The sequence below is a fragment of the Larimichthys crocea genome, chromosome X, assembly GCF_000972845.2.
Source record: "Larimichthys crocea isolate SSNF chromosome X, L_crocea_2.0, whole genome shotgun sequence".
NCBI classification, from domain to species: Eukaryota; Metazoa; Chordata; class Actinopteri; family Sciaenidae; genus Larimichthys; species Larimichthys crocea.
The window spans coordinates 6,166,134-6,188,522 of NC_040020.1; the positions used below are offsets into that span (position 1 = coordinate 6,166,134).

Below are 22,389 nucleotides of genomic sequence, written 5' to 3' on the forward strand. Positions count from 1 at the left end.
CTGCGCCTACTGCGTTTTTGAGTGGCATTGCCCGTTCAAGCAAACGAGTGCCCTCCCTCATACACATGGCACAAAGAGACGACCGACCGCACACCCCGCAGACCCCGGTAAAGAACAGCCCCCGCACTGCCACCACGCCTAAGCTCGGGTGTTTGCTAATGACAGATAAGGGGATTTTGCGTGGCCTGTGCAGCTGACTGACTGCTTGGCAGCCGAGACGAGATGTCCCGTTTCCTGGGTTCCAGCAGCTCAGCCAGGAAGGGAGATGGGCTGGGATTAATGATGGCTAATGTTTACGTTTTAGGTGTACTGAAGTTCGAGCTATAATAGGGGGAGGGAGAGCGAAAGGTGAGAGTCTCAGGACGAGAGTGAAGGACAGGAGAGATCCCACAACATATATGATTTGACTAAAGTGTTTGTCTTTCCGAGGTTCTCTTGTTATTCCCAGGCTAGCAGACAAAACTGAATCAACAAAGCCTGTTAGATAAAATAGGGAAGAGCGTTTTTTCAGCGCACGCGGCCAGACAAGCCATCTCAGCTAAATCTCCTCAGAAGACACAAAAAATAGATGAAAAGTATCCATCTTTACAAACTCGGTTTTTCAGTGTCAAATAGAGCAGTGATTCCCAAACGCGGGGGTACTTGGACCTCGGGGGGACTCTGTTTGGCAGATGCACATGGAACTAATTAACTTACTAAAAAATATATATTTAAAACATATCCAAATACTTGTTAAATAAGGAAATAAACAGCCAAATAAGATTACCAAACGGTGTGATACAGTCTTTATAAAATTTATGTACAATATGTAAGCTGCTCATCAACAAGTCATCCTCAAGTTCACAAGCGAGCCGAGGAGATAAAATTGTTTGGTTAAAGTACTAAATGAACTTCTAAAGGTGAAATAACTTTAAGTACTGTAGCTTTAAGTGCTAAAGGAACATTTAAATGTTTAAAGTACTGATACCACCTTGAAACAGTCCATCAATCTTCTCTGCATATTATCTGCTGCGGAGAGCTGGTCAAGAGGTCCCGCTCCGTCCTGGACTGCCTCCTGACTCCACAGATGAATTTGGATATCCATCATCCATCGTGGAACCTCCTCTCACCTCCTGCATGAGACTGTGGGGCCTAAACAGCTCCTTCAGCAACAGACTGCCACTCCCACCATGTAAGAAGGAGCGCTGCCAAGGTCGTTATTCCTACAGCTGTCCAACTCAACTCCAGATGACTTCATGACCTTTTTATATATTCTTGATTATGAGTAATTTTTATCCACTTTGTGTATGCGAGCTGGTGACAACTGAGTACCCTGATGTGGGACCATTAAAGTTTATCTTTATCATATATAGTATATTATAGTTTATATGTTTATCTTAGATAGATGAAACTAATGAATAAACTGTACATAGTTTGTTAAAGTAAATGAATAAATGTGGTTTAAAACTGTTTTTTTTCTAACTGTACCACATTTTTAGTTTCTGTTAAATGACATCCTGTTCATGGAGTTATAGTCTGTGGAGTAAAGGGTCTTTGGATGGTGTCAGTGAGAGGGTCTTGAGTTCATGTGGCTGTGGGGGCACGTCAGAAAAAAAAAAAAAAAAGTTGAGAGCGACTGAAATAGAGAAGCCTCATTATTTGTTTTCACATTTTTAATATAGGTCTGGCATCACATGTCACCGCCCTGCCACAAATCAGCCACCGGACCGGTCGGCGAGTTTCCTCGGCAGCTGCCAGCACCCCACCAATTTTTCTGAGGGGAAACCCTAAAAGAGTGGCTTGTCTCAGCGCCCGAACGAGCTCTTCATGACACGTCTGGAGTTTCACCTCTCTGGCTGCCTGACCATGTGCTTGAGGAGGAGGGGTCTGGCTGCAGACCTGCTTGTGGACTCCGCTTCCGGCGGAGGTTCACCTCTCAGGCTGGCCAAACTGTCAGGACACGAAATAACAAACTGATTTTTTGACCTCTCGGCCCAACGGTAACAACACAACAAACTTTCGAGCATTCTGTTTTCCTCTCTGACACAACCTTACGACTGAGCGAATGTTCCAGGGGTTTATGTCCTAATTTGACAAATTTGTGGTGTACTAAGGAGTTACTATTAGAATTTTGTATCGATATATGTTATACACTGGCATAGATACCAACGTTACATGCTACGTAGACGAACAGGCAAAACCATATCCTAATTCAAGGATTAATAATATTGATGTTTCGATGTGCTTTATTAGGCTAATTAACATGAATCAGCGATAAAACTGTTTTATAAAAGACTTTTTTTTGTATTGTTGTGTGCATTTCAGGCCTGTGAGCGAGCGTCGACCGGAAGCGACTCCAGACAGTCCTTTTGATATGCTTACCAGTTTCTTCTTTCATCTATCCTACTGGAGAGCTTGGAGTCAGAGGGGCTAAAGGAAGTTTCGGCACATTTACGGTCAGTAAGATAAAAACTGACAGTCTCATATGGACGCAGACATGCATCTTTGTGAAACTCTTCAACACCTTATATTTTACGCCCCAGATGCCACATATTCCTTCTGGCTACATGCACTCAAATGTTTTTCTGAGTATTGTTCTGTTTCGTCTCTGTCTGCACTTTTAACCGTCTCGCCGGCCTCTCTCTGTTTTTCTTTGACTCTCCTCCTTTCAGTCAAACCAAATGCGACATTACGCATCAATAAACACAACAGCTACTTTGTGGTTTACTCACACACAAATGCGTCACAACACGTCTGGAAATGGTAGATAAAATAAAGCTCCAGCATCTTCTCTGTTTGTCAACCTAACCGTCTTGTATGAGCAGATATTTTAATTCGGGGGAAATTATCATATTTCTCAAGAGTTGACAATAGTGAAACTAAAACAAGTCTGATTGATTCAACAGCTGAAGTTTGAAGTCCTGATACGTCCGATCAGCCTCATTCTTCTTTTCAAACTGCCATTTTAAGAAAATTGCGGCAAACAAATGAGTTGGATGAGTTTCTGATATTTAGCGCACAGTATGCCATAAACAGAAACAGTGGGAGACAAAGGTGTTATTTTTTCATAGCGGTGGCTTTAGGCATCTTCAATGGTTTTTTTGAAGTGTGAAAGGTACTTGGCAACTTTCTCTTGTGTAACAATGTCAAAAGACTTCTTTCCAAGTATGGAACATCACAAAAATCCACCGTGTTCCAGAGAGCCTTCGCGGTGAGAGATCAAAACAACACCTTCTTCCAAAAAGTAATGATTTCACTAATGTAATTGGATTTGTCAGAACAGGCTTTCCTCTGATGTGCTGTCAGTCTGTTTTTCTCATCGTCAGACACAAAGAATTCAGCGAATATTAGATGATTTATGAACTCACACATGTTAGTGTTGTATAGCACGCACTGGTCTAATCAGTGTATTTGTGAACACTGAGAATCTAATAATCCTTGATGTCCATCAAACCAGACCAGCACCATGAACGGTGCATGGATAAGACTATTTTAGTCAACTAAGGTTGACGTGCTGTCATTTTCAACCAAGGTCTTATATTAGTGTGATTATAAAAACATTACTCTGAACATCATTTGTTTTCTAGAGATCTTGAGTTATTTATGTCATTGTGTCAAAATAACAAATGTTTTTATCCCCAGATAGCAAGATAAATATTCATGTCATGTCGAAATAACGGGATAAAAGTTATTTAGGCCATAATCTCGAAATTACAAATATTATCCTGAGATAACAGAATAATTTTCTTGAAATCTTGAGATAAAAAGACTTATATTATAATATAATAACATTATAATGAATTTGAGATCTCAAGAAAACAAAAGTCTAGTATATTAAATCATTGCGATTGCAATATTCTCCTGCACCTCTGTCATTGTTACACTAAATGCAATGATTTAATATACTAGTCTATCCTTTTGTTTTCTTGAGATCTCAAGTTAATGATGTTATCTCAGGAAAACAAAAGAATAAAATGTTTGAAAATATGGCTGCTTTAGGCTTCCGTACTATTTTTTTTTTGTGGCTAAATGCTGTTTAATCCAGATAAAATCTTCTTGGGGAATAGAGAAGACGCAGTTCAATAACTTAGATTTTTAGTGGCATATGTTATTGAGCCAAGAGCAACTGAAGGTTTGTGTGTGTGTTAATGTGTGTCAAGGGTGGGAATCAGCAGCGACCCCAAAATTAGATTTTTTTTCAACTGAAGTGAGTTTCTTAATACGATTTTGTTGCCTTACACTGCTGCTGTTGTTTGACTGAATGTAATGCGAGGTCACTAGATATGAAGCATATCGTTAGGAGCACTAATGACCAGCTTCCCGCTTGACGATCACTGGCTCATTCACAGTTTTGTGGGTATAAACTGACTAATTAGATCAGATCATATTATTGCAGGTGTGCAGCAAGGCCATCATAGATACTCCTCGCTGTTGGTGTGGTGCAGTCAGGCTGGATTTAGCTTAGTGGAAAAGTGGGGCGAGACAGATTTGGCTGTGGTCATGAATTCCTTCGCTTTGCACAGAGTTCAATCAGACCGAACATTGACAGGCGAATATTGCGAGGCTTGTTTTATAACTGCGCTGTGAAATAACACAAGCAGAGAAGCAGCGGAGAAGAAAGAACGCTGTTCAGCTGCAGTAAGTGCAAGGACAGCGAAGGACACTGACAGAGTTTAAAATGTTTGATAAAGCTCTGTGTGAGTTACGACTTTTGGACTGCTGTTGTTAGCCCTTCTCTTTACAACCCGTGCTATTTCCTGCCTCCTCTGCTTTTGGACACTAAAGTTCACCAGGCACATCTTGGTCTGACTGCTTTCCTCTCTCAAACTCAGTTTGCTGGCAAAACTCCCCTATGTGCTACATTTCTGATTTAACTAAGATCTAATGTTCATGTCTATCATGAGGGGATTAGTTTTTCCCACAGAGCTCTGCTTGTTGCTGATTTTTTTCAGAACAAGAGACGCCAAATCTATCTATAGGTATTACCATCTGCACCATGTATGTTTCTTGAAGCCTCTCAGACTAAAGTTTACTCAGGATTTACAGGATATGAAGCTGATAGAATCTGAAAGAAGATATAATAAATCATTTTTAGGTGACAATTCATTTTTTACATGAAATCAGTTTTACACATGAAACATTGAAGCAGCGGCTTGTGACACCTTAAAATAAAGACAAGCCTGACAGACACAGACCGCACCTGGAGTTTCTTGTTGATCTAGTTTTTGAATAGTGAAGTATTTTTTTGAGGTATTTTTTAAGTCATGGTCACAGACACAGCGAAGAGATGACAGGAAATTAAAAAGGAAAAAGAGACGGAGGGGGAAAGGTCCCCAGACGGGCCTGGTCTGGTTGCTCCAAGTGATCGTGTTTTCTTTTCAGATTGCTTGAATTATCAGGCCCTCTGGGTGAAAACCATTCAGTATTTCACCAGGAAAAAATCTAACCGAAAAATAGGGAAAAGTATCTCATGACCTGACTCTCAAGTTGTAACCATCTTCTTCAACATTTTAGATACAGCATGCAAAAGGCTCCACGCCACTGGCGACCTGTAGACACCCACATTAAATTCAAATTGCTAATGTTTGCTTACAAAGCTGGTATGTTACCTCCTGATGCCTGCGTTTAGGGCAATCCAAACTTTTCTCGTCCATTGTTCCCTGTTGATGGAACGCTCTAACAGTTCGTACGATCAGGGGCGTCCCTCTCTACCTTCAAAAAACTCCTGAAGACCCAGCTCTTCAGAGAGGACCTCCTCTCCCAGCACTACCTACTACTATCTACTGTACGAGTAGGACTTATTGCTGCTCTAACACCTTGACCTTGTTGCACTGTACCTTGTTTCCCTTTTTTGTAAGTTGCTTTGGATAAAAGCATCAGCTAAATGACTAAATGTAAATGTAACAAAGTAAGCAGGCCTATCACAAGAGGCTCAGGGGGTCCCTGCCATCTAACTTCTAGGAACTGGCATCAGAGTTGGACAGCACTCATGATCTATGACGGTCATCATGTGATGATTGTAAAAGCGGGTGTGTCTGTGTGTGTCTCACCTGTGGCTCACACTCATGTCTTTCTCTTTGAGGTGACCCAACAGCTCATTTGTCACCCAGCCAATCACCTTCCTCGGCTCCTTCTTGGTCACCTTCATCACCGCTTCGAAGTACTCCACGAGCCCGTCCTCATTCTGCGACAAAACGGCATGAAAATGTTTCATCGCTTCGCGTGCGTATTATCTAATTGGGATCAAATCAGCCCAGCAGAGTCCAGCAATACACATCTGCCTCCTGGATTCAACTGCATCCAAGCTGACTCTGCTTGGACTTGATTAGATGGCAGTTAAAAGAAAAAAAAATGCTGGAAAGAGATTTAGAGATTTGAAAAGATTTAGTGTGTGTGTGTGTCACTGGTTGCTTTCAACCACTTATAAAACTCACCACCAGAGTGAAGCTGTGCTCGGGCAGGATGCCGTACGTTTGCACCAGCCTGTCTCTTTTGACACCGGGTAGCTCTGGCAGCCCTTCCCTTATCTTGTGCACCACCACCGCCTGGCATGCATCAATGCCAGTGGGCAGCGATGCGTTATCCTCATACACGATCAGAGGGGGCAGGTTGGGTTCTGGCATAAACCTGAAGGGAGGGCGGGTGAGTGGGGACAAAAAAGGAGGGAGAAATGCTTTATCAGCAGTACAGATAAGCTTAGAGACGAGAAGGTTGGCTTTTGTTGAGATACTAATAGTCCTCTTGACACCACACTTGTCACATTTCACTTACTCCCCTAATCATTTGACTCCATCAGCCTTAAACCTATCCATCTATCATTCCCCTTCCTTAGCACACACACATGAACACGCCTGAGGTGCACACCTTGAGTGATGTCTGTTTATTTCCCTCCACCTAGCTGCCACTCAGAGACTCTCATTCTCTCTCAGTACCCACTGAGGGTGAGATCTTCTCCTGTTATCATAACTGCACGTCAGTGAACACAAAGTGAGCAGAGATATGCACAGAACTCACCTGTAGTCCTGAAGACCTTCTTTGTCCCTCATGGGAATGGTCTCCCTGGAGAAAAACATGCACACATCATGACTTAATATTATTTTGAGTCATAAAGAATTACAAGTTCTACTCACAGCGAGTAGAAAGGTTATCACAAGAATATGTCCCATGCAGACAGAGTCAGTGGTTTGATATAGTACAGGAAATATTCATGATGGAAAAAATGACTTATTCTTTATGAGTGTTTAACAGAAAATGGGAAAAATGGATTAAGTTTAAACATCAGCAATTTTGTTTATAATAATGTATAAACTGTTGTATTAAAGTCAACAGTACAGTAAAAATGTACTTAATATACCTTAATGGATGTAAGCTCTAATCCCCTCTGTGTTGTTGAAAGTTGTGTAATTCTTTTTTGTTTTGCTTGTCAGTGCAAAAAAAAAAGCAAAGTGGAAAAAAAAGAAGAGTATTTTAAACTTTCAGAAACGTCTAAATATATAGTACCAGTCAAAAGTCTAGACACACCTGTTCATTCAATGCTTTTGTCTTTGTTTTTTATTTACTTTCTACATTTTAGATTAATGCTGACTAACTATGAAGGAACACATACTGAATTGTGCAGTAAACAAAAAAAAGTGTTAAACAAACCAGAATATATTTCAGATTTTAGATTCTTCAAAGTAGCCATCGACAGCTTTGGACACTCTTGATGAGGTCACCTGGAAAGCTTTTCAATTAATAGTTGTGCCTTCTCAAAAGTCAGTGTAATTTCGTGCTTTCTTTTTGCGAATTAGACCATCACCTGTGTTGGTACACAGTTCTATGCGGTGAATAGTCTTATTCGACTACTGTAATAATCCATATTATGACAAGAACCGCTCAACTCAGTAAAAACAATCAACGGTCCATCATTACTTTAAAATGTAAAGGTCAGTCAGTCCAGAAAATATCAAGAACTCTAAATGTATCATCATGTGCAGTTGCATATGATGAAACTGGCTCTGCCCCAGCAAAGTAAGACCAAGAGTTACCACTGCTGCAGAGGATAAGTTCATCACAGTCAACAGCCTCACAAATAAACAGGACCTCAGATCAGGGCCCACATAGATGTTTTACAGAGTTCAGGCAACAATAAGAGAAGGAGAGAACTGCTTGGGCCAAGAAACACCTCCAGGCTATGTAAGGGCTATTTGACCAAGAAGGAGAGTGATGGAGTGCTGTGTCAGATCGCCTTCCACAATCATCCAAAATTGAGATGGTTTGGGATGAGTTGGACCGGAGAATAAAGGCAAAGCAGCCAACAAGTGCTTTCAAGCCTGTTGGAAAACCATTCCAGGTGAATACCTCAGGCACAGAACATCATCTGCAACAGACTCCTGGCCATACAGGACATTTTCCATCAACGGTGCCTGCGGAAGGCACACAGCATCTTAAAAGGACCACAGCCGCCCAGCTCGCAGACTGTTCTCCTTGTTACTGTCAGGCAGGCGCAGACTGAAGAACAGTTTCTACTATCAGGCCATCAGACTTTTGAATGCATATTCCAACAGGGCTGTTTTCTTTTTTTGCAATAACCACGACTGCTGCTTCTGACATTCTTGAAAACACTAGTCACTTTCCTCTGTAGTCACTTTTTTACTCTCTGTGTAAACGTCACTTGTACAGTGACAATCTGATTGAGAGAAAATCAAGAGTGTGCAAAGCTGTCATCAAAGCAAAAGGTGGCTACTTTGAAGAATCTAAAATATAAATTAGATTTTGCTTTGCTTACTATGTGTTATTTCATAATGTTGATGTCTTCAATGTTAATCTACAATGAAGGAAAAAAAAATACAAATAAAGAAAACCCCTTAAATAAAAAGGTGTGTTCAAACTGTACACTGTATATTATAAAAAAATGAACTGGAATTTGCAGCAAAAATATGAGATACTTTTAACTGATTAATCAGTTAGTTATTAAACAGATCAAATAAATAATTATTTGAGCTAAAATGCCAGACTAGATCATGGATCTTAAATGCGATTTTTTTTAAACTTTATTTCCATAATAGTGAACTGAGTATCTTCAGATTTTGGACTGTTGGACCCTCACAGGAACAAGAAGAAAAGGGCCAATCACAGGCTATCATGGTCTAATAAATGCACTTCAACATGTACCTTGGACATGCAAGGCCTCAAGAGAAGGCGGCTGAGCACCAGAAGATAGATGATCAAGGCCTCAGCTGTGTGCAAGCTGGCTCATTCTGTGAGCTCATAAACCTGTGAGTAGCACATAGCTCACAGATAACACAGGATGGCAGGCGGCATCCAAATGGCTCTATTCATCATGATTACCATGATGGTTCTTCCTCAGCAAAGCTCAGGACTAATGAACCAGGCAGGGATCCCAGTCAGGGTCTGTTGTAGTGGCTGAAGCTTGGCATCGAGGCCCTGTTCTTTTATCCTCTTACCCCGATTTGGAATCATACGCCCGGGTCTCGTTTTGCACCGTCTGCCCTCTCTGCAGAACTTCGATCTGTCTTTGGATCTCGTAGTCTGGTGGTGTAAGGGAGAACATGTGCACAAATACAGACGGTTTATTCAATAACACCAGTGTGCACAAATGTAATTTTGTGGTAAATGCCAAACATCTGCTGTGATGTACTGGCAATCCTCAGGTCTCTGACTGCTGCCACATTATAACTGTGATGAACGATGTTTTTCTCCATGACTTTTAAATACCAATTCAGCAGCGGAGTATATGTGATACAACTTTATTGATAAATAATTCACAGCACAGCCGCACGGTATGTCAAACCATGCTTAAAAAACCTGCATGTGAGATGCTGAAATTTTCTGGCTGTGGCTCTTTGTCAGCTTTTTAAGGGGAGCTCAATCAACAGTCGCCGAAGTTAAAGTTGACATGAAATCTATGATTTTCTTTAAGTGAGCAGCTGCAGGACAGCATTCCGCTTCACATGCTGCTATCGCACAGCTAATTGTTTGTGACTGGTTGTCAGTCTGAAACTATCGCTTCACAAGTTACTGTCAATATTAACTGTGCTTCCTGTCTTAATGTTTCTTTATAAATCTAATAATCTTATTTAGATTTAAAAAATAAAACAGATTATATCTTTAAAAGTAATACAATGTGACATTTCTCTTACACTTGACAGATACAGAAAAAGCATGCATATGTTTCTCTTGGCTTCTTTGTATATGCACCTTTCCGGTGTTTGAACAACTATTTAGATTCTTTACTTGAAGTCCGTGTAAAGTAAGAATGAATATGTGTTCTGAGTTTGTCAGAAAAAAGATAAAGTGTTATTAACCACCCAGCCAAATTGAAATGATTAAAACATGTTTATGAAATTAGGTGTCAAAATCTGGTAAAAATGAGCAGTACTCTCAGCTCCAGGACTGTGGGGGCGTGTCCACTGAATGTGCTTAAGCCACACCAACTTGTGGGAGCAGTCAAGCAGCAGTTTTGAAGCGACTGAAACGTGTCAGATGAGTTCAGAAAATGACGTGACTAACTTTGAAATACTGAGTGAGATGAATTAATCTCTATCTCTCTGCTAGAGGTGCAGGGGTATGCTCAGAGTGGCCTCAGCGTGTCATCGAGCCACCCTTTAGGACCGCCCAAAAAGTCCTGGACTGAAAACTGGTAAAAAAAACTGTTTTAACCTCTAACTCCACATTTCAGTAATATATTGTTCCAAGTCTTTTTACATGTATTCAGCAACTATTTTCCAACATTTTTAATGTATTTTGAAAGAAATCTCAACTATTTTCCAACATTTTTAATGTATTTTGAAAGAAATCTCAGAATTTCCAGACTTTATGTAAAAGTAGCAAGAACACACAGTGATAATACTCCATAATAAGTAAAACTCCTACACTGGTTGCGGCAGATTGCAGCCCACCATGAGCTGCTTTTCTGCCTCTTGAAAGGAAGTTTTTACTTGCCACTGTTGCCAAGTGCTTGAGCATGGTGAGAATTACTATTATTAAGAGCTCTACTCTAAACCTGCTCTATATGGAAAATGTCATAAAATAACTTCTGTCATGATTTGGATGTAATCAAATTACATTGAATACATTATTTTAGTAAAAGTATATAACAGTATGATAACATGTACTTAAAGTATCAAAAGTAAGAGCACTCATAATGCAGAAATATGGGTGTTATAATATTAGATATTATACCATTGGAAGGGCAGCACAGTGGTGCAGAGCACTGTCGCCTCACAGCAAGAAAAAAAAGATCTAATGTTCTCTCTGTGTCTGTGTTATCTTATCATATGTTTTGTATGTTCTGCAATGTGCAAAATAACTAGTAACTAATTAAAGCTGTAGACTAAAAAGTAGACTTCCCCCTGAATTGTAGAGAAGTATAAAGAATCATGATATGGAAATATTCAAGTAAAGTAAAAGTAACTTGCTGTTTTATGGGGGTGTTACCTGCCGAACTATTTCTCGGCCAGAACCAGTTTCCAGGCAACCAGTGGAAACCCCAGGAAGTTTACTGGTCCCACTAGTGCATAACGCCCTGTAAAATGGCAAATTGTTGTTGTGCTTTTGTGCGTAGAAACAACATGTTAATTAGTGAGCTTTATAGGGGCTGGTGGGCGAATTTTGTTAACTTTGTAAAGAGCCAGGCTGGCCGTTTCCTCCTGTTTCCAGTCTCTGTCTGTAGCTTCATATTTGGTGTACAGACATGTAGAGTGGTAACGATGTTCTCATCTTAACTCTAGACGAAAGCAAATAAGTATTCTACATCCTACAACTGAATGTACCACTTCTTACTTTTTACTACCAGACTTCTAAGTTGAGACACATTCAGATGAAAGTGTGATAGAAGTACCTCCCTAAATATACGCTGCTTACCTATAGCCCTGGCCAGGCATCGAACGCTGTTGATGTTCTTCACCTCTGCCCTGATGCCCAGGGGTTCACCCGGTTTATGGACAGACACATTGGCATCTACTCTCATCTGGCCCTCTGTGGAGAAAGATGAACAAGATTCACACTGAGTGGGAAATAAGTTTGGAGTTTAGAGGTATGGCAGCTTAGAAAAAAAAAAGACAGAGCGGAAGGCAGAGAGACAGAGAGTGATTTCCATACCAGACATGTTGCCTTGACAGGTGCCCAGGGCTTGCAGGATGAGCTGAAGTTCCCTGACAGCTGCGGCAGCCTCCTCTCCACAGCTCATGTCTGGCTCCATCACCAGCTCCATTAGACCTACACCTGACGCATGTGAAGACAGCTGTGTTTTACTCTAGGGTATCTATCCCATGAAACTCTGCAGCAAAAACCTCCTTTTGTTGAGCAATTTATATATATATATAGAATAATGTCTGGCTGAACAGAAATAAAAGGAGAATGTTGGTGTTAGAAAATGTTTTTCTTATTGTCAACACATCATTAAAGACCAAAAACAGTGTCTCTCAGAAGTTTAAGTCATTTCCTCAAACAGCTGAACACTATACTTTAAAGAAAACTCAAAGCAGTAAATAATGCGTTTATCTGGGATTATTTTCAGCCACAAGCACCGACTAGTTGATAAACTAGAGAGCTCATGTTTGTAGTGATGAAGGAACATGTCACCCGGTGCAAATGTGTGGCTCACTGATGTGTTTTTAACAGCGTTAGAGTCTATGGCACAGAGGAATAAGCTATATGAGGCTTTGGCTACACAGACCACACATTGGCCAGATCAATTTGTTGTTGCTTTCCATGGGATTTGTTGACAAATAACAGCCTAACGCTCTCTGACATGCTACCTGCTCTGTTGAGGTCTATGAGTGTCTGGCTGCGGAGGTCGTCATGGAGACTCTTGCCGCTGTCCTGCTCCAGCTGAATCTGTTTGATGTTGACAGTTTTTCTGATCACCTGGCTCCTCTTTGTTCCTCCGAGGAGGCTGTAAGTCAGCGTGCCATCTACTGCAATGGGCTGCCGTTGTTGAGTGATCTGGTATCCGGACTAAAATTTGTAAAAGAAAAAAGAAAAAGAAAAAGGGGGAAATGCATCAGAGAAAATTCAGTGCTGTACAAGTATGGGCAGCAAGGTTATAGAGCCTACCGTGTCAGTGTATGTATGACATAAATGTCCATAGTGACACATGAGGGTCTTTGTTAATCATAGTATGACGCCGGTTGTCTGAACCTTTGTTCATTGCTTGTTGTATCTATTTTGTATACTGAAATTTGCAATATGAATAAAAAATAAATAATGTGAGTGATTCAGAAAATTGTGAGTGATTCAGTTCAGTCATAAAAATCCACTACACTTCAGTGAAAGAACGATGATGTGTGCCGCAGTCAGTGTCATGGGTCTACGTAAAGATAAAGGCACACGGCATCAATTAAATAACAAAAAAAAACTGATTGGCTCTCAAGGTCTCTACTCAGAAAAGAATAAATATTTCACCTGCTCCTACATTCATGCAAGTATCCACTGCCCCGAGTATTAATTTCCCACGTTACTATGGCAACCACATGACAGGACCTACACATTAATCATACTTATGCTAAAGAGAGCGAGGCTGCGGGAGAAGAGATTGGAGGGTGGGAGCTGCTGGCTTTCTGTACAATGTGTCTGATCGACACAATCAATCACCCTCCGTTTAAAAAAAAAAAACAGATTATTGGGGATTTGCTTTATAAATTTCTGTTCTTCTTGGTGGATTCAATCTTTAAATCTGCTGGATTTTGTTCATACTGTTGCAGCTTATCAGCTTTCTTACTTAATCTTTTCACGTTTTTTTGTCTCTGCGATTGAAAATGTGGTGTCTGCCTGCTGAAGCACGAGCACGTCGTACTGTACATCAGGGAGCATCTGTATAAGTGAAGCCGATTTGCATTTACTGTATAATAAATCAACTACCGTTGCTGCATAACGAAGGATGAAGCAAGTCTGTTGTTAATAAGATCCTGGGAGCTGTATTAAGTTTCTCCCAATTACCCTCTGACAGCAGATTGAGCCCTAATGAGGAGTGAGGTGAACACTTCCTGTGACTCATCACTCTTTTCACATCCAAAGTTACAGACGCACACTCACATACTGTACACGATTAGGACACACACACACACATGCTCTAAAACCCATTTCCGTGTTGCAAGCTGCTGAGTCATTTTCTGACTAATTTCAAAGTGGCTAAACAAACTGGTCGGTCATCTCATTACTCGCGCCTGCACACTGATGTTCTTCTCAGCTACCCACGGAGGGCACAGAAACATTTTAAAGCTCTCATTAAACATATGTCAGAGTCTCAATTGCGAGGCCATGTCTGTTTATTTGCAGATCTAATATCTCAAGGAAATTGTAATTATTTGTTTTTTTGCTGGTAGGTTAGTGTGGAGCTGCTGACGCATATTATTAAAGGACTGTTAAACACTTTATGTGTGTGTCTTGCCTGCTATTTCAATTGAAAAGAAGGAATGCTGTTTGGGCAACGACATTAATCATTTAATGAGCAACTGTGGTGTTTTACAAAATGCAATCAGGGATTTCTAGTGGAACATATCAATAATGTACAACACAATTTACAAATGTATTTTTCAAGCGCGGGATAATTTCTCCCTCCGTCCTGCTGCTGCTGGTTTGGTTTTATGAGCATTGATTACAGTCGAACTTTAGGTTGAATGTGATCTGCATAATTAAAACCGCTCTGACTTCTGTTTGTCAAACTGATTTCACACAGTCGTCTTCTTGAGCAGCCGATCAGACTAATACAAACGAAATAATTATAAACAAACAACAGCAGGTATCGTACACGGGACACACAGTCAATTTGAAAACGCAAATTAAGGTTCAGACTCGACCTGCTGGTGTGAGTTTGTTTGGAGAAAAAAAAAAAAAGTCGGGTATTATCGTCCCTGCTGTGTGTGTTGAGAATTATTCCAAAGGAGGTGATGCAATCATGGGTAAACACACAATGGAGCAAGAGAAACCCAACAGTAATCTCGGCACTTCTGGAGGGGATTTTGCTGGAATTTCAAGATACATGGACTTTTTTTGAGGAGGGGGATAATGTATCCCTTACCACGGTGATTAAAATATGAACTGCTGCAACTTTATGATAACCAGAAAGTCTGTGAGATATTAAATGGGAAGAAACTCTAATCCATGAAGATCTACAGAAAACTGTTGTGCTCAATTACGCCTTATCAGTTTCATTTTCACAATAAAGTCAAGAAATCAGAGCAGCAACTATTTAGAAATGCCAAAAAAACAGATCATTCATTCGTTAGCTTCAGGTCAATACAGTCATTTAAAAGGCTGCGATCAAAATACCAGTGAAAGCTCTTTTTCATGAATGAGAGTACTTTCATTTTAAGCCACTTCTTTGGGCAGTTTCTATGAAATACCACCACTACCAAAGGAAAAGAAAATCGGTCTCTTAAGCTCTTCAGTCCATAATTATTCTTCTCATTACCTTGCCAACAGCTGTGTTAGCATAATATCCTACTAAGGGAAAGACTGACTTTGAGAATTCAAAACTCAAAATTCTCTTAACACGTTTCTTCTGACAATTTATAGATTCATGAGAAGAGGTCTCTGTAGGCCAAGTCACTGCAGAGTTCCCATGACATTTTGTCTGTTCCATCTAAGCCTTAAAATGTCACTCATAATGGCAGTAAAATTACCCCGGGCTCTGAGGGGTAGTGAAACCTTGCCATGCGAGCACTCCATTATAGAGAGCAAAGTGAACATCACTTGGGCGAGACTTGTTAAATGGAAACATCACTGTTAAAAGAGTTTTTTTTTTGTATGAATACCTCTACCACTTCCTTACCAGATTGCTATTCACCTCATATGGCATGTTGTCTCACACGTTCACATAGGACTGTTTCCTCAAATACCATGTCGGTAAAACTGCAATAAGAACAATTTAAAGCTGCAATAAATGCTTATATACTACCTGGGGCCAGCAGAAATAAACATAAAGCTGTTATAGAGCAACATTAGCTTTCATTTCGATTCATGTCTCTGGTGACCTGATGAATGTAAGTCCAACATTCACTCTCATTTCGAGTCCTGTTTTTACTCTTTACCTCTCTTTAGCTGCTTAATGCTCCACTACGTTCCCCACCTAGTTGCTAACTGTGCCTGTCTGCTGAGCGGGTGGTGTAAAGTGGGTTTTTAGAGCTTTTTTTTTTTTTGGCCTGCTATGACCAAAAACTAAGTTACAGTATGAGAGCAAACCAAAACGGCCAGACAGCTAAACAATGAGCCGAACTCACTATAAAGCTGCGTGAAAGCCAAGGGGAGCTGCAGATTCAGGTCATAATTCTCTGTAGGTTCATCAACATCATTTCCAGCCACAGCAGGTTGCTATTTTCAGTGAAAATCCACTACATGCTCATTAACGAGCACCAAATGTCAAACAAACAAAGTTAGCAGATTGTGAGCGTAGAAGAGCAGTGATTCCCAATCTCATTTCTTAAAGGATCATAAAAAAATGACCTAAACTTTAAAAATAACAACTTCATTTACTTTTCTCCACTGAAATGAAACGATTTCTTACACCCTTAAAATCAAGAAGGCCTCATGACCACCATGTGAAGCTTTGGCGACCCCTAGTGAAGGTCAGGATCCCCAGGTTGGGAACCATTTTAGTCTAGCATGTTACAGCTTAAGAGCCAGATAATTCCCCCAGGAGTTGGCGGAGACAAAAACGGAGAGTAAATATTAGATTTAGATGAATAAATTAGACAAAAATAAGACTGCAAATGACTGCATATGTTGCTTCTGTTCACCATATCAACTATACATGAATAATATATCAACGTTGTGTTCTATTTATATATAGAAGTTTGTTTTATTTCCTTTCAAATGGACAAAATAAATAAATTAGTTCATTAAGACTGCTTTAAAGGAATGGACTCGGTGGTAATTTTATGAGAATGGGATAGACAGCATTAGAAACCACCAGTGCCTACTCTCAGAAAATGGCTGGTCCATTACGAGTAACTACTGAAGATCAGAGTCATCTTAAGATCACAAAATTGTTCTTTTTAAATGACTGCTTAATTTTAATCTCTTATTATTAGTTCATAATCGAACTTATCACACCCGGAATTGTTCAGTTACACAGCAGCAGCCTTGGTTTTTTTACGACTCCAATCATGATTCAAATTATGTGAATAAAAAGAAAGCTGTCACCAAATTACCAGCGAAGGCATGGAGAAGTAAATGACCTGTGGATAATGTAAAAGCTAGAAGTGCAATGAAGGAAATGAGCTGGTAAGTGAAAAAACACAGGTCATTGTCTTTAACAGCTGTCGGTGTCATCCGTCTGCATGTGTGGCAAATAGCATTTTTGCTGCTTCAGCATGAATTGCTTGCTATTTCAATTAGAGCTCACGGCCGCCGGAGTTCACAGGGAGTGTTGTGACGGAGAGGCTGGAGGCAGACGAGGGCAGCTTATGTGAAATCGAAAGCAAAGATATAGCATGATGTGCAGGACAATGGTGTTTCGCTACACTGCTGTTTGTCAGATACACTCACTAACGCCTGTGCTATCACTCTGTGGAAGTGATGACAGAGACTGACAAACTCACAGGGAGGTCAGCGTAGAAGTAGTGTTTTCTGTCAAACAGGGACTTCCTGTTTATGGTGCAGTTGAGAGCCAACCCTGTCATCACTGCTGCCTCGACACATCGTTTGTTCAGGACCTGGGGACACAGAGGAGGACGATATCAGACAAGGCGGCGATCCAAAAAATAAAAAAAACAGTGTATCTGTTTGACTTAAACACTTACAGGTAATGTCCCAGGTAATGATGCATCAAAGAATGATACCAGGGAGTTTGGAGGTGCCGAGAAGCGAACCGATGAGCCAGAGAATAACTTGGTGTTGGAGTTTATCTGCGCATGGACTTCCAAACCCACAACTCCAACCAGCTGCTGGGGGGCACTGAGGCAGAGAGGAGCAAGATATGATACAGACAGAAGCAAATACAGGCAGAGTAGAGATGACAAAAATCAGCCAGAAAAGTACCTGCCTACTGTTTCTGTCTGGCAGACATTATGAGTATGTAGTGTGCTCACAGTGGAAAAATGACTAAACAAATTTACTGAAAAAAGTCAGTATGTAGGATTTTTGACTGTGCTTTTGAGGTACACAACGCACAAAAGAAATACAGGCAAAAGAGTAAATAATATCCAAATCTCATTGGTTCTAATTGGCTTTTTGGTAATAATTGGTAATATGAAGCAGGGCTCTGGAGGTAGAGCAGGTCGTGGTTTACAGTTCGATCCTCGACGCCTGCTTGGCAGGTCATGTCGAAGTGTCCTTGGGCAACATACTGAACCCTGACGGTTGTACCACTGGTGTGTAAATGTGTGAATGATTCACTTTTGGATGATGATGAGTTGGCACTTTGCATGGCAACGAATGCCAGTCAGCAGGGGCGCCATTAGGGGGCAAAAAGTTAGGACGATTCTGAGGGACATTAGAACATTAGTTTACATTTTTATTAACATATCATTTATGGATTTTAATAGAACATTTAATTTATAATTAAACAAACACTTTATCTGTATGCACAATGTTTCCTGTATGACTGCACAGTGATGTATCATCACAGCTCAGTGTCAGGAGACATCGTACAGTTAGTATCGGACTATAAGAGAGTTGAAGCCTACACAGGTAGAGGTGTGGTTACAGAAACTGCACATGGTTGGCGTTGCCTGGGTGTGATGGTGGGACCCAGTTGTGATATCTTTAAAATCCCTGGTAGTGCCCCTGCCAGCCAGTGTATGAATGGGTGCAGTAGTAGTAGAAGCATTGCACCATGTTGAGGAACTAACTCTGGTAACTTTGTAACTGGGAGTTGCATTATGGGGGATGTAGTACGCAATGATTCTGAAACTCGGTCTACATTAGGGACTTCAGTTGAGTATATCGCAGCATCTACAGCTCTAAATGTCTTTTTTAGTGACCTACATGACTGAAACACTGCAGTAACACTTTAAAATTGGAGGGAAACACTTTAACCGACTTTTAACTGACGTTCTAAATCAAAGCGCGGCAACTGTAGGTAACCATAGCAACAGCACATTTCCCTAGCTAAATCAAACAGTTTAACCTGTTTTCTAGTTTATCTATATATAATTAACCTGACAAACTTCAATACCATTTTAAAAAGCTTTTTTTTTTTCTTCAGTAAGTTAGCGAGTCTTCATATTTACAAAGAGTATTCGACGTTTCAGGACACCTTGTCATACAGGTCAGTACGGAGACAGCTCAGCGGCAACATAACACAGATTATTCCACCTCAGCAGCCTCGCTTACCTTTTGGCTCTCGGCTGCGGTTGACTGTCGCATCGTAAACTCGACGTGCTTATCCGTCTTATGACACGCGAAGCCTTTGGACACAACATTGACATTTGTTTGTTCATGTTTATGTAGCAGCTCACTTGCTGCAACAGAGGGGGGCGGCCATGTTGTAACTTTCCAACGAACACTGGGAGCTGTAGTTTTTTAAAAGTGACATTTAATATGTGCGCTAACGCGGCTAGCTGTCTGGTTAAAACTACAAAGCCCAGGTTTGGCAAGATTCAGGTTTCCGGCATAAGCTGCGTCATTTCCGGCTTGACACTGGCGGGACTTCTCCACATGCTAGGTGAAGAGTTGGTTGTTTACAGAGCTTCAAAAGTTGTTTTAACGAGCTACCGCTTATAAACGTAAACACCATGATGGCTACAAACGGAAAAGAAGCATGTGGGTTAAACGGCGACGTGCCATCGGTGTCTTCAAATGGCAGCAGCGACGCTTTTACGAACAAGTCACACTCATTTGTGGTAAACGGAGCCGCCGCCGAGGCATCCTCTCACTCCAAGCTGCAGAACGGAGGAGCCGGGCGGGATGAGAGGTTCACCTTCAGCTCCCAGCCAACCATTGAGGACATTAGGCGAATGCAAGCGGAGTTCACGGACGAGCGGAACTGGAACCAATTCCACCAGCCCCGCAACCTGCTGCTGGCCATGGTCGGAGAGGTGGGCGAGGTGTCTGAGCTCTTCCAGTGGCGTGGAGAGGTGGCCGAGGGTCTACCCGACTGGACCGAATCGGAGCGGGAGCACCTGGCGCACGAACTCAGCGACGTGATGATCTACCTGGTGGAGCTCGCCGAGAAGTGTCACGTCGATCTTCCCCAAGCGGTGCTCCGTAAAATGGCCCTAAACCGACAGAAATACCCCGCCAGCAAAGTGCACGGATCGGCCAAAAAGTACACTGAATACAAGGACTGAGTTTGGGTGTCTGTGGACTCTGGATGCTGCAGTTTTAACTGTGGCCTGCTGCTGAACATTTAATCCCTGGGTGAAATGTCTTTTTTTCTGGGTTGACTTGTTACTCAACTTTAAGATTGCTCTTAACTTTTGTGTATTTTCTGTGATCCACATTTGTGGAATGTATGTTTGGATTTTATTGAGGTTATCTTTTAAAATCCTGTTTTTAGTCAGATCATTGAGGTTCCCGAGTAAATACGAGACCATGCATAGTCTTCATAGAAAATATTATTTATCGCTGAACATTTTAGGAGTTTACTGTAAGAGTACAGTGCGTGAGAAAGTCGTGGAGGTGAAGCAGATGATTGTCCTGACTCATTGTCAATGTTTTTTTTATGTTATTTGGTTTTTGTTTTATCCTCATTTTCCCATCAGGGTTGGATCAACTCCTTCTGTTGTTGTTCACATCACAACTGTTACATTGTTTCCAGAAGTAAAAGTTGCTTTAATTCTGTCCTGTGTATCTTCTACTCATTTGTCAATCAGTTAAAATGGATGTGATCGAAGCAGTGCCTTGTTTTCTGGTTACATGCACCCCTCTCTGATGTTCATCATTTAGAAGTGTTCTTCAGAGTGAACTAGGAATATATTCACTTTTCTAGGTACCACTGCACCACTGGCTACAATAAACACCACTCAATTAACATTTTATAAGGTACACCTACCTGAGACTGATGGTTTAATAATGCAATAAACCTAAAGTGAATATGAATTTCATAAGTTTTAGTGTAGCACCTTTCACAGAGCAATATAAATAAAATAAAACCATAATAAAACAAGCAATAATAGACCATGAGGAAATTAAACAGTAAGCCAGAGAAAGGCCAGTTTGAATAAATGAGCTGCTTTTTAAAAGACTGCAGAACATAGGTCTACAGGAAGAGCATCCTGTCATGTTGTAGCTACCACTTCAATGGCATGATCGCCTTTAGTTTTTACTCGTGTGCGAGAGACAACCAGTAAGCCCTGGTCAGAAGATCTAAGTTTCCCACTTGTGATATAAGAAACTAGCATATCAAAGATGTATTCTGGTGCCTGCATGTGCAGGGTTCAATATGTGAAAAGATAAACCTTATATGAATCCTGAACATGATGGGAAGTCACTGTAAGGCAGATAATGTTCAATTCACGACATTTGTAATGTTCAGTTTTTGCTGAAACTCCCTTAGCGAGCTGCTAACTCTATGTCATAGTCATTTTGTAGGCGGTAGTCTAAAGAATTATATTTTACTGAGGTATTTCTAATACATTGTCTGCTGACTTTGATAGAGGTGGCCTAGCCACGGTATAAGAACACCTGTCAGTGTAACACAATACAATTCAAATGCACCTCTGACAAGGTTCAGCATTACCAGGTTGTCTGAAAAAAGTGAAATGTAATATATGTCATTATTAACTTGCAGAGTGACAGACTGCATATCACACTTTTATTCAAAGGACTTGCCGCTTATTCACCCTTTCACATGCAATGAGCTACCATGCACCTATGTCCAATCATCAGGAGAAATTTTAGGTTTCGGTGTCTCGCCAATGGACACCTGGAAGAGCTTAAGATTAGTGAATGACCTGCTCTTCCACAGAGCAGTGATGTATTGATTTACTTTGAGCTTGTAACACTAAATCAGCTCAAAGTTTGTGGGGGAAAGTGAATATGACATTTAGTTACTCGATCAGTATATTTAACCTAGAATGAAACTGATAAATCACCCTGCAAAGACACATTAGTTAAACACATCTGTGTTCGGTGTGCGTGAAGGGGGGCATGTGGTGTAATGCAGTGATGAAAATGTCTGTCTGATTTTTCATTTGATGTGTTTCGGGACACAAATATTGCCCTCAGCTGTATATCAGAGGCATGAGTCATCCACAGGCTACAAAGGGGAACAGTCATGCATCACTAAAATGTTGCTCTGTGTGCAAGTCGAGCCTCACTTCAAAGTAAACTGCTTTTTACTTAAGCATATCTGACACTGCACGCCACATTAAGAATGAGCAATTGTCCACTTTCTTGGTGTGTATCCAAAAACTTGGATATGCAAACTCTCCTCCCCCTCTGGCGCTGTAATGTGTAAATAGATCATTTTAATTTTAAGCTCTTTGGAGTGAGGGTTATAGGAAAACAAGGGCTAAGCTTTTT

At 40.8% G+C, this 22,389-nt stretch overlaps 2 protein-coding genes across 6 annotated transcripts in view; one reads left to right on the plus strand and one right to left on the minus strand.

The window, feature by feature from the left end:
• gatb (glutamyl-tRNA(Gln) amidotransferase, subunit B) overlaps nucleotides 1–19,482 on the minus strand; it is a 23,646-nt gene extending 4,164 nt beyond the window's left edge. For 2 of the 5 annotated variants that reach the window (XM_027283388.1, XM_027283389.1), the window contains exons 1-10: nucleotides 19,258–19,482; nucleotides 17,724–17,877; nucleotides 17,523–17,636; nucleotides 12,741–12,939; nucleotides 12,082–12,204; nucleotides 11,845–11,958; nucleotides 9,426–9,510; nucleotides 6,994–7,038; nucleotides 6,414–6,606; nucleotides 6,030–6,163 (exon numbers count right to left, since the gene is read on the minus strand). In XM_027283388.1, coding sequence (XP_027139189.1) covers nucleotides 6,030–6,163; nucleotides 6,414–6,606; nucleotides 6,994–7,038; nucleotides 9,426–9,510; nucleotides 11,845–11,958; nucleotides 12,082–12,204; nucleotides 12,741–12,939; nucleotides 17,523–17,636; nucleotides 17,724–17,877; nucleotides 19,258–19,364 — 1,268 coding nt within the window. In that variant the 5' untranslated portion in view covers nucleotides 19,365–19,482. Of the gene's footprint in view, nucleotides 1–2,302; nucleotides 2,410–4,974; nucleotides 5,045–5,262; nucleotides 5,422–6,029; nucleotides 6,164–6,413; nucleotides 6,607–6,993; nucleotides 7,039–9,425; nucleotides 9,511–11,844; nucleotides 11,959–12,081; nucleotides 12,205–12,740; nucleotides 12,940–17,522; nucleotides 17,637–17,723; nucleotides 17,878–19,257 lie in introns of those variants that run through there. The other 3 variants (XM_027283391.1, XM_019271780.2, XM_027283390.1) reach the window with 3 other exon arrangements.
• A 46-nt stretch (nucleotides 19,483–19,528) lies between these two features.
• dctpp1 (dCTP pyrophosphatase 1) lies at nucleotides 19,529–20,364 on the plus strand. Its single transcript, XM_019271781.2, has one exon. It carries the CDS (start codon nucleotides 19,659–19,661, stop codon nucleotides 20,211–20,213), a length of 555 nt encoding a protein of 184 aa, XP_019127326.2. The 5' UTR covers nucleotides 19,529–19,658; the 3' UTR covers nucleotides 20,214–20,364.
• The last annotated feature ends 2,025 nt before the right edge of the window (nucleotides 20,365–22,389 follow it).